At 51.8% G+C, this 11950-nt stretch overlaps 1 protein-coding gene across 1 annotated transcript in view; it reads left to right on the top strand.

Moving 5' to 3' along the window:
- Positions 1-1239: 1239 nt before the first annotated feature.
- Positions 1240-11950, top strand: part of MYH7B (myosin, heavy chain 7B, cardiac muscle, beta) — a 28730-nt gene continuing 18019 nt past the window's right edge. The window contains exons 1-12 of the mRNA XM_010584060.1: positions 1240-1336; positions 2201-2304; positions 4073-4216; positions 4324-4480; positions 4575-4602; positions 5764-5860; positions 6711-6734; positions 8659-8751; positions 9542-9605; positions 9727-9825; positions 10871-10974; positions 11515-11653. Of these exons, the coding sequence (XP_010582362.1) occupies positions 1240-1336; positions 2201-2304; positions 4073-4216; positions 4324-4480; positions 4575-4602; positions 5764-5860; positions 6711-6734; positions 8659-8751; positions 9542-9605; positions 9727-9825; positions 10871-10974; positions 11515-11653 (1150 nt within the window). The remainder of the gene's footprint in view (positions 1337-2200; positions 2305-4072; positions 4217-4323; positions 4481-4574; positions 4603-5763; positions 5861-6710; positions 6735-8658; positions 8752-9541; positions 9606-9726; positions 9826-10870; positions 10975-11514; positions 11654-11950) is intronic.

Genomic DNA, 11950 nt, shown 5'->3' with positions numbered 1-11950 from the left:
AAGCCATCAGCCGCACACATCGTGCCAGGCAGCAGTTCTCCTGGCGGGGTGCGGGGAAGAAGCAGGAGGACGGATTGCTCAGGTGCAGGAAGAAACAGTGAAGCTCTCATTCCTCCGCTCCCAGCCAGTGCAGGCAACGCGGGCAGGCTTGGAGAGCTGCGCTGCCTCCCTGAGCTGGAGTCTCTCACTCTGCCTTTGTAGTCGCCTGACAATACAGGAATAAAAATAACCAGGCTGCATTTGCAGAGAGATAAAAGCGAAGTTTGCCTTTTGTGTCTCTCCGGGCAGTGGGACAGCAGCACCAATGGAGCTGTGTGGACATGACACATGGGAATTTCTGACATATCTTTTCCCACTCTGACCTTGACAGACACAATAAAAAGGGGCTTTGCTGCACGCACACAGCCACTCAGTCCTATCACCAAGGTTAGTAATAAAGAGCATGTCTGTGTGCACGCTTGTCCTCTGCTACTAACCCGCTTCACCTCTGCAGGGTGGATGTTCCTGGAGGACAGGGGCTGACTCCGGTGGTACAGGGGAGGGTGGGACAGAACTGGATCGAGAGCATTTTTGCTCAGGTCTACGCACTTTGCCAAGTTGCTGGCTACCAGCAGTGGCTACGTTTGTGATCGCTGTGGCGTTTCAGAGCTCTGCTGTGTGATACCACATTAGATGGATTTTAGAAAGCACTATCATAAAACCGCTTTTCCAAGCAGCTGTCACGGCGGTCTTCTAGAAGGGATCTTCCCAGGGATAATACCTCCAGTCTTGCTTTTATCTTCCTGCAATATTGCTCTGCAAAACAGACCTGGGTCTTTGCAGAGGTTTTGTGCAGGGTACCAGGGCTCCAACAGGTCTGTAGAGCTGGAATAGGTTTTAGCTGAGTTTATCAAGAAAAGGGGTGTCGTTGACAATCTCTGGTGACACCTAAAATGTGACTGTGGATTTTGACACCAAAGCAATGCCAGCTTTCCCAGCTGGAACTTGCAGTGTGGGGCTGATAGCAGCAGAAGGGAAAGTGTTCAGTAATTGTCTTGTTATTATAGTTAGTTATTATTAGCTAGTATTGTTGTCACTATCTTCTCTCACTCTCTAAATTTAAAAGCGCGTTTGGTGACTCTCACAGCCCAGCGGCGAGTGCTTTCCCCATGCACTGACTCCTTGTCCCTTCCCTCCTTTCAGCATTCAGGTGTCTTTCACTCTTCCTTCACTGCTGCCGTCTTCCTCCAGCCGGGCAAGATGTCTATGCTGGACATGAGTGTGTTTGGGGAGGCTGCTGAATACCTCCGGAAAAGCTACACAGAGCAGCTGAAGCTTCAGACAATCCCGTTCGATGGTAAGACCCCGAGGCAGCTCTCGGCACAACCCTGTGTGTGTGCCCCAAGCCAGCCCCTTCACCATGGCTCTCTTTGGAGACCATCCCCATCCCTTTCCCAGTGCTGCTCCTCATGGTATTGCAGGCACTGCAGACTTGCCCCCACCACCCCAGAGGACAGGACGATCTCAGAAGTAGGAAAAGCAGGTTTTTTACTTTCCTCTTGTTTGCTGAAGTGTGGGCGGAGGTGGCCCTTCATCTCCCCCAACCCTGAGGGGAAGGAGGGCTGAGGGAGATGGGCTCAGGGACTGGTGTGAAAGCCTTCTCCAGCTCCACTTCATATTGGAGGTGTCTGCTCCATCCCAGCCACTGCGCTGTACTGCAGCTCCCCATGCTCAGGCTCCAGGACCCAACTTGCTCCTCTTGGTTCAGCAAATGAGGAGAGTTTTGCTTCCTCTTACCGTCTTTGTTCATGACAGTCTGAGTGCAAGCACACGTGAAGCAGCAGACTTCTGTCAGGCTAAAAGTTGACCCCAGCAAAGTTAAACAGCTGCCGAACATGAAGAAGGCAAAGAAATCCAATCTCCTATGACGAAGAACGTAGGAAGGAATAATCACTGTCCTTCCATGTTATCTGACTGCATTCATGTGGCTTTCAGTTGACAATTTCAAATGGTTTCCTACTTTTCAACACGGTTTGTGTCTTTTCTCCTTTCCTTTCCTTTCCTTTCCTTTCCTTTCCTTTCCTTTCCTTTCCTTTCCTTTCCTTTCCTTTCCTTTCCTTTCCTTTCCTTCCCTTCCCTTCCCTTCCCTTCCTTTTCCTTCCCTTCCTTTCCCTTCCCTTCCCTTCCCTTCCCTTCCCTTCCCTTCCCTTCTCTTCTCCAGGAAAGAAGCGAGTTTGGATCCCGGATGAGAAAGAAGCTTATATTGAAGTGGAAATCAAAGAAAGCACTGGTGGCAAAGTCACTGTGGAAACCAAAAATAAGGAAGTAAGCAAAATACCTTTCATTTTCCAAGGGAGAGCAAGTGTGTGCAGACAGGGGGGGATATGTGTGACAAGATCATGTCTGAAACTAGCGAGCTCTTGCTGATAACGCTTCCACATTCGGTGATTAGTCATGCCCCGAGGGGACACACACCGCAGTGTGTCAGGACACGTAGGCCAATTACTTGCCAAGAGTGGCAACAGTTCAGCATCTCCCATTGAGTGTTTGCTTTCAAACACGGTTTACCGTGTGAGGCAGACCGAAGGGGGACAGTTGGGCTGGCCCAGCACAGCTCCCAGCCATGGGAGGAAGGACTGCCTGAAGGCAGCACCTGCCCCAGCACAGCCCTTTGCAATGCTGAACCGCTGCCTGGTTCACCTCAAAGGTTGACACAAGAGGTAAGGGGCCAATTGGCCAATTCCTGCTCGTTTTAGCTGGGATTTGCAGTGGAGTGAGCGGTGCTGTTGGGAGAACAGGCACTGGGCAAAGGGGTAGGACCAGCTATTGTCTAGTGGTGAGGCTCCAGCTTTCCAGCAGTGGGAGGGAGGCAAACCAAGCAGGGATGAGCTGCTACTTGTCAAGATAACATCCAGTACAAATAGGTGCAAATGAGCTTAATTAATATTCCTTTCTTGGCTATGGGAGTCTTCATTGCAGTGCAGAGACTCATGCTGGTGCAAAACTGGGAGAAAGAAAAAGGACCTGACCAGGCAGTAAATGGTGGACTTTATTATTTCTATTTCTTGGCTAGCCAGCATGGCACTGAGAAGTGTTCATGTCTGCCGAATTTAAAAGAAACATATGTAATCGTCTTTGAAAAGTGTCAAGGCTTTGCAAATATTTTTGTCTGAAACTGGGAAAAAAAGTAAAGAAATTTGCCCTCTCCAAAATAAAATTTATTGGGCAGGGGGTATAATTTTAAAGTTTATTCTTATGTTTAAAAGATCTTCAGCTTCTGCGAACAAAGCAGTTTCCAAACCTTTTTTGCTGATCCCTCTTGAAACTGTCTTTTTTATCAATTTGTCATGGATTTACACAATCTGAAACTATATCTGCTTTCACTGGATCAGCATTTCCGGCAGAAACAGTTTCAAGAGACATAACCCCACCCTTATCCTTCTATCTACCCTCCCGCTTTTAATACTTATCACCTTTTAACACCATGCACTTGATATTCACCTGTAAAAATACCCCAGACAAACCTCTTTGAAAAGTTTCATTTAATCTTTATCAAAGAGACCATTTGCTAAATCCAGCTTCTTCCATTCAGGCCAGATACGTAATGTGATAGTTTCCCAGCGCTTGGCTTCTCAGGATTAAGTAAATCCAGTTATAAGTGATGGGGTACAGGCTTCAGCTGTTTGCCCAAATAACCAGAGATCTCTCTGAGCAAAAGACCATGCCACCACAGGGTTTTAGGCTGCAAAGAAGAGTGCAGGATGGGGGTGTTGACCACGCTGTGGGGTGACATCTTGGTGCCCCCCAACTTGGACCCCCTCTGTCTGGCTCGGCCACAGCCCATCACCCTGGGGAGGGAGCGGGTCTGGGGCTCGCTTGTCCCAGCTGGGCTTTGTAGCCAGGGTGCTGGTGGGGCTGCCCTAGCCCCGTTACCCCAAAATGGAAGGCAACCCTGTCGGGAGAACAGCAGGCAAGAGACCAGGGTTGTCCCCAGCATGGGACTGTCGGTATGCCTGTCCACCTGGCAGGTTTTGGGGGAGAGGGTGTTTGGTGGGGGCCGGGATCCATCTGACGTGTCCCCCCTCTCCGGCAGACACGGGTGGTGAAGGAGGATGAGCTGCAGCTCATGAACCCCCCCAAGTTCGACATGATTGAGGACATGGCGATGCTGACGCACCTCAACGAGGCCTCTGTGCTCTACAACCTGAAGCGCCGCTACTCCCACTGGATGATCTACGTAAGCTCACAGCCCCCGGGCGACGGGGCTTCACCCTGTGGGGTGGGGAGGCGAAGGGGCGTCGGGGCACCCAACGGGGCACTCATCCCCCCCCCTTCTCCCTGCAGACCTACTCGGGGCTCTTCTGTGTCACCATCAACCCCTACAAGTGGCTGCCCGTCTACACCGCGCCGGTGGTGGCAGCCTACAAGGGCAAGCGGCGCTCCGAGGCACCCCCGCACATCTACGCCATCGCCGACAATGCCTACAATGACATGCTGCGCAGTAAGCCCTCGCCTTGGGGTCCCCCATCTTGGGGGGTCTGGGATCCTGGGGCAGGGGGTGAGGCACCGGCCTAATGCCCGTCCTTCTCTTCCAGACCGTGAAAACCAGTCCATGCTCATCACGTAAGTGCCCCTCCATGCCCTTGCCCTGCCCGGCCCCGGCGTGAGCGGTCAAGGCCCCCCATGCTGCGCTCCCGGGGGAGCCGCGGGCAGGCACCCCGTGCCCCAGGAGGGCCCCCCGGGCCGTGTTCCCCCCCCCCCCGCCCCGGCAGCTGTTGGCCCCCCCCGTCCCTTCCCGCCCAGCCTGCCGCCGCCGCCGCGCCAGGTGACAAAGCCCCGCGCGGGCCTGGCGGGCAGGCTCCCCCGCACCCCGACAGCTGCGGGAGCTGCCGTGGGGTGCCCCGACCGCCGGTGTCCTCCGAGGAGCGACGGGGGAAGGAGAGATGGAGGCCAAGGCCAGAGGGAGATGGCGGCGGCCGGAGGGGCGGCGGCGGGGGAGGAGGGTGATGTGGGAGGGTGTAGGCCAGGTTGATTTCAAGTGACATATAGATAAGGGCTATATAAAGGACACTAAAGGACCCTATGCTGCTGCCAGGAGCCACGGACATTTTTAGCCTCGGCCATAGCCTAATTAGGAAAGGCAGGGGCTGTGGAGCGATGCTTGGCGCGTGTCCGGTGGCGGCTTTGCTCCCCGGCTCCCCCCCGGCTCTTTGTGGCCTGGGATTACAATGGGAGAGCAGCTAACTATAGGGATGAGCTCAGCGGGGCCCGCTGGCCACCTGCACCCCGCGCCGGGCACGCCGGCCCCCACGCTCGCCTGGGCAGGATTCACCCTGGCACGGTGCTACCGCCATCTCCAAGAACCCCCAACAAAGCGGGGCGTGCTGAAACTACCCGAGTGGGAGCAGGGGAGGCTGGTTCCTGGCTGATCCCGGACAGCTGAAGCCCCGAGGCCAGGGCCGTACAACCTTGGTGGGTGCTGGCACCTCCTGCCATATCTGCGGAGGGCAGCTGACTCCCCACGGCACCTTCGAGGAGGCAGGTGGAGCCCGGGCTTGCAGCCGGAGGACACGGCGAGGGTGGAGCTGGGTTTCGCTCCAAAGTCAAGCACGTGCACCCCCAGACTGGAGGGGCTTGATAGTGCCAGCCTCCCCGTCCCTCTGATACTTTGCTTCTCCCTCCTGGCATGATGAGCGGGGCAGCAGATCAGCAGGGTCTCTCTGTTTGAAGTTTTGCCTGTTCTTTGCCTCATGTCCTTGATCTGTGTATTTCTGTTACTCTAAGCGGAGAATCTGGTGCTGGTAAGACTGTAAACACCAAGCGGGTCATTCAGTACTTTGCCATTGTCGCAGCCTTGGGCGACACACCGGGCAAGAAATTAGTAAGACCCTCTTTTGAAACAAGTTCTTGCTGTTTTCTTCCTTTCTTTATTATCCCCCCCCCCCCCTTCCCCTTTCTTCTTCTTTTTACTTTTTTTTTTTCTTCCCCCAACTTTTTGCATTTGGAAGCGTGTTTTGGTCTGACCCACCCAGGGCTTGGCTTTTCCCTGACTTTTGAACAAGCAAGGCTTGAAATTATTCTGCTCAAGGGGAAATGGATTTTTTTTATGTGGCTGCTCAATCTGTGCAGCTTGGAGGAGGTGCTTTAGATGCCGTCTTTATTTTCTCTTCCTCCTTCAACACCTCACAGATCTTCTTCCTAAGGAGCATTAAAACAATGGAGTAAACCTGCCATTTCCCACCTTGCCTCTTTTAAGCCTTGCTTTTCATCCTTTTCTCCTTTTTTTCTCCTCTTGTTCATTTTGACCCTTTTCTACCTTGTGCTTTTCTTGCTCTTGTTTTGATTCTTGCATTTCTTTGGTGCTGGTTATTTTTGAGCTGCCCTTGCAATTGCTTATTTCTTCTTGATACGTTGAGGCTCCAGCCTGCTTTTTCCTTGTAGAAGCAAACTGGCTGCTTTAGGTATCAGACAAGCAATACTTCAGCATTATTTTCTTTACTCTTCTTTGGGTTTGGATTTAACTGTTCTTGCTTTTTGATGCATTTCTTTATTTTCTTGACCTAATCTATTTAACAACTTTTTGGCATCTCTTATAAAGTTTAATCCTCCCATTTTTTTCTTGGACGTTTTTTGGCACTAAATGGTCATGCCCTGCTTTTCTGACCATGCTTCTTGTGGTTCTTGCCTGGCTTTTCTGGATTTCTAAAGACAATTTTCTTTCCTTTCTCTAGGCAGCTCTTGCCACTAAAACTGGGGTAAGTGTGGAGACTCCTAATCTTTAATGCTGAGGACAGAGTTCTGCTGCACTACAAAGCTATGGTGGGATGATGAGGAATGCTTGGGTCTGGGAGCAAGGGCTGCCCCAGCACCTGGGCAGCGTTTAGTTCTCTGCTTGGCTTTGTATCACCTCCCACCTTCCCATAGTTTGAAGCTTTGGTGTTTCAGCTCTTAGTGACTTTCTACCTTTCTGACTCCAACCTCTCCTTCAAGGGATCATTACTCTTAAAACACTCATTTCTAACCAGTACGCTGTTTGCCTGGGGGTGGCATGGGCTCCTCCAAAGATAAGGTGAAGCCTCCACTCTCTGAGACGTTGGTGTCCCCCCCAGCCTCGAAGCCCTGCTGAAGGCAGTGGTGCTGAGGGGCAGGGGAAGAGCCTCTTTGCCACGGGCAGTACTGTGCTCTGGCTGCAGACCGGGGCCCTGACAATGCCTGGACATGCCACCCTTTGCAAAGACCTTATCTGGCTCGGCCCACCACATTGCAGTCAGCTGATGTCCTTCTCTGGGGTGCATATCTGAGGTGCTTGTTTAGCTCCAAGGAAACAACTGGGTGCCTTCAGAAATCCAGCAAAGGCTCACTCCCTGGTGCTCCCAGCACCCCAAGGGCTCAGCCATTTCAGCAGCTCAGTTGTATGTCCTTGGCCCTCAGTTTCTCTGTCTGAGCACTGAGAGACAGCCTTTAGCTGAAGCACAGTCTTTGTTGGGGAATGCTCATTAACACAAGTCTCAGACCACTTGGGCAAACTTACTAAGAGTGAGATAGCTGGGGGGCTGAATCTGTGGGTCCTGGGGCAGCCCATGGGGCAGCCCCCATTGAATCCCACAGGCCAGGCAATTTTAGATCAGGCTGAATTTAAAGATAACAGAGCAAAAGCTATCCAAGTGACAAGATACAGTTTGTTAGTAAAGCTGTGATTCAGAGCTGCTCCCTGTCTCTTTTGTTCTTCATATGCCTGGAGCTGTAGAGGTGGGGAGCAGTCATGGGCCCAACACTGAAAAGACAGCATGGCTCTTGGTGGGCAGAACCCAGAGCTGGTGTTTCCCACCTAAGGAAAGCCCTATGGACTGTAATGTGTCAGAGCACGAGCAAAAGCTCTCATGAAAAATTCTGCACGTGCCTGTGCCGCCAAACTCTACTACTGTTGTCAAACCCCACTGTCCTTTGTGTGGCTTGGCACAAGCCTCTTGCTTCTCTCCTTGAATTCTTGTCCTGCTTTGCCTGCATTAGGTGGGGGCTGTCTCTTTATCTTTGAACTGTACATGTGAAACACGAATGGAAAAACAAGGTTAGGGGAAGATTAATCTTGGGGCTTGCTCAGGAGAGCTCCAGTAAGTTCAGCAGATCATGCCAGCTAGGACCTGTGATGTGTTCCCATCACACTGTGACCCTGCTGTGCATGTTTTTGGTGTAGGGAGTTGTAGATCAAGCCTGTTTTCTGGATGTCTTCTTTTAGAATGTGCTGTGACTTCAACTGTCCAAGGCTTTGGTTTGGTGGAAGAGGAAATGCCTGGCAGAGTCAAAGAGCCTGAAATGTTTCAGACTGTTGTGACAGTGCGTGCTTGCTCTTGGTTTGCATATTGTAGCAGCCTAAGAAAGGGGCTAAGGAGTCCTGTGTGCAGAGGGGACAGTAGCCTGGATCTTCAGAGGGACCAGTTTAGGCAAGGAGAAGCCCACAGAGAGCACTGCTGCAAAACCTAGCTCTGCTGACCCCTAAACTGGGCTGCATAGCCTCATGAGACAAGGAGATGCCTCAGGAGCAGCAGGCTCTTAAAGACAGCTAACGAGCATAGCAGGCAGATGGTGCAAGGAGCCCCACTCTCTGTTTCCCTGTGTTGTTGGTAACAGATCCCCTCCAGCTGGGTGGGAGCTGATACATCCTTTGGTTTTGTTTTCCAGGGCACCCTCGAAGATCAAATCATTGAGGCTAACCCAGCTATGGAAGCTTTTGGCAATGCCAAAACCATAAGAAATGACAACTCCTCACGTTTTGTAAGTATCTTAGCAAGACAGAAAGCTAATGTGCTGTGTTTATGTAAGCTGAATACGTTGCTTGTGGTATTGTGTTTTTGAACGGTGTGAGCCAAAGGCATGTAGCAAGCTTTGCTTCCTAGTGGGATTGGACTGCTGAGGCCAAGCTTCTTCTGGTTACATCGGTGCAGTAAATGTGTGCTGGTCAGAATGAATCACCCTGGTGTCACAGCCTGTGGCTGGAGAGAAGTCCCTTGCAGGACCAGAGTTGAGAGGGCCAGTAAGCACAGCCTGGAGCACTGGAGCTGGGACAGACAAGCATGCCCCTTTCAGGGAGCAGCATCTTTTTTGCTAGGCCCAGCCTGGGTCCGCTGTGGGATGCAGAGCTCATCAGCCACAGGTGGCATTGATGTCTGTTCTTGTGCCTTGAGGGAAAGGAGACACTCTTGGGTGATATTCCTCAGCACATCACAAAGCAGGAGGCTGCGGACAGACTCAGTATCACACTCCCCAGCAGAAGTGCTTAGCTTTAAGAACAGGCCTGAGGACAGGGATTTATCTGCTGTGAGTGAAATTTCTGCCTGCCTAGAGTTTAAAGCCTTAGGCAATGCTGTCTGACCCACTGCACATTACAAACTAGAGAACTTCACCCAGCTACCCCTCACAGAGCCCAGTAACTTGCCTGGCATCAGCAGAAGCCTAAGAAGTGGGAAATTGCCAGTGTCTTGTAGCTGTCTGAGATGTCTCGGAGCTGCTTAGAATTGTACCTGTGTAGCCAAGCCCAGCACTTACCTCCTGCACATGTTTTCAGGGCAAGTTCATCCGGATCCATTTTGGCCCCTCAGGGAAGCTGGCCTCTGCAGACATTGATATCTGTGAGTAAACATGTGCCAGCTGCAGTGGGGAGGGATTTCATCTCACTATTTGTGCCAATGCTGGGTCAGTTCCAGGAAAGAACAAGCCCTCCTCTAACCCCTCTACCCTATTTGATTCCAGATCTTCTGGAAAAATCAAGAGTGATTTTCCAGCAACCCAAAGAGCGAAGCTACCACATCTACTACCAGATCCTCTCTGGGAAGAAACCAGAGTTGCAAGGTAAGGCAGCTGAAGCTGCAGCATAGCCTTTATAGCATGATGGCCTGAAAATAGCCACAAAGAGCTCTGTTGTCAGCTTTGGGTCCACAGGGACTGAGCAAACCCAGCTCACCATGCAGGTACTGCCCTCAAATGCTTTTCTAGCTGCACAGGATCATAGGATTGGTGGATAATTCAGTGGAAGGGATTTCAAGAGGTCATCTAGTCCAGCTTCCTTTATTCTCACAGGCTGAGAAACCAGAGTAAAGCCCTTTCTGCAACTGCCTAGGAGCAGAGAAGTGGTCATTCAGGGTCTATCTGCAGGGTGGGAGCATGCTTTGCAAAGCTGCCTTGCATAGAGTCCTTGTTGTGTGGCGGATACAGCACTGACCTCAGCATGTGCAGGCTGGATATTTACTCATTTTGGGGTAGGGGAGAAGTGTTTTGCAGCCTACTCTTGAGCTCCTTCAGCCACCCTAGTGAGATGACCTGTTTCAGGTGAGCTTAAAAACAGCTGCAGAGCTCACTTGCAGCAGCAGCAGCCCTAGTGTAGACGTATCCTAGATGTGTTCCCCAGGACAGTCCCAGCTGACCCAAATTTGCATTGGGCAGCCCTGCTCTCCAGGTGCCAGGTCACACAGAGTGCACAGGAAACCTTTCCACACTGCAGAAAGATGGCTGGCACAGGCCCCTGGGGTGGGTCAGCCTCTTGGCTGCAGGCTCTTGAGCTTGTTGCTTGCTCGAGAACAATACCTTATTAGGCAGGTCTGGAGAGCTGTGCAGAGCAGTAATCTTATCTGGTGGTCACAAGGACATGGATGGCCACTTCTAAATCAGTCTGCAGCCAAGCCATATCCCAAGATAGCAAGCAGGAGGCACATCACAGAAGAGATGGACCCATGTGTGGACCTGCCTGGGCTTGAAGAGGCTGTTCCTCCCACTGGCAGATGCCCTCTAGTTGAGGCTGGTGAAGCCTTACCTCTTCATCTGTGTTCAGGGTTGCCCCTCTGCCCCAGCTTTGTCTCTGTCAGACTGGGCTCAACCTCTGCATGTTTTCCCCCAACAGATATGCTGCTGCTCTCCCTCAACCCCTATGACTACCACTTCTGCTCTCAGGGTGTAACAACTGTGGATAACCTGGATGACGGCGAGGAACTCATGGCGACAGATGTATGTGTACTTCCTTCACACTGCACAGCCCAAGGCAGGGGCCTGGGGGAGGGCACCACCTCCTTCTGGGCAGATATGGGGATGTGTCCTGGCTTTTCTGTGTCCCTCTCTAAATTAGCTGTGAGTTCCCTCTGGTTTATTGGCCGTTGCTCTACACATGCTGTGAGCCTACAAGAAAGAGCAGAGTGACTCTGATCTCCATCAACAGCCTCCTCCAGGCACAGAAGGGAGAGTAATTCCCTGCATTAGGAAGGGCCTGTAGCACATGAGCACTTCCCATGGCTCCCATGAGAAGATGAGACCTCAGCTTGGAAAACCTCCTGCTTGTGGATGCTAGGATATCCTTTTGCTTTCAAATAGATTGTGTGGGAGCTGGACTCACATTCAAAATCCCATGGACAGGATTCCTTGGCTAGGTGCCCACTGGATAGAGCACTCTGTCCAGAGCCCCAGGATAGAGAAAGTGCCTTAGGAGATGGTGGGAGGACTCACCTCAGAGTGGTCATTTTGTTCTATCTATACTGCTTTGTCTCTCCTCAGCACGCCATGGACATCTTGGGCTTCAGCAATGATGAGAAATACGGCTCCTATAAAATAGTGGGCGCTATTATGCACTTCGGCAACATGAAGTTCAAGCAAAAGCAGCGAGAAGAGCAGGCAGAGGCTGATGGCACTGAAAGTGAGTTTGGCTCCATGCTGCCAGAGCTGCCCAGCCTGGGCTGGGCATGCAAATTCCTCCAAGGGCAGACTGTGGTAACTTCCCTGGCCTGGTCTGTGAAGGTCAGTGACCATGATCCCAAGCAACCACACTGTCTTAGGACCTGCTGTAGGTGCACAAAGGGGCTTGTCCTTGAGCAGGCATATTTAGGACAGCCTTTTCTGCAAGCACTAGGTGGTCTCATCTGCATCAGGCTTGCCTCAGCAACATCACAGGCTGTCACACCCTAGCTGTGCTTCACCTAGTTCAGCCTTCTCC

This window comes from Haliaeetus leucocephalus, unplaced genomic scaffold, assembly GCF_000737465.1.
Source record: "Haliaeetus leucocephalus isolate CR32 unplaced genomic scaffold, Haliaeetus_leucocephalus-4.0 Scaffold933, whole genome shotgun sequence".
NCBI lineage: Eukaryota > Metazoa > Chordata > Aves > Accipitriformes > Accipitridae > Haliaeetus > Haliaeetus leucocephalus.
Note: the sequence above shows the minus strand (reverse complement) of the source record. Positions and strands in the feature narration are given on the sequence as shown.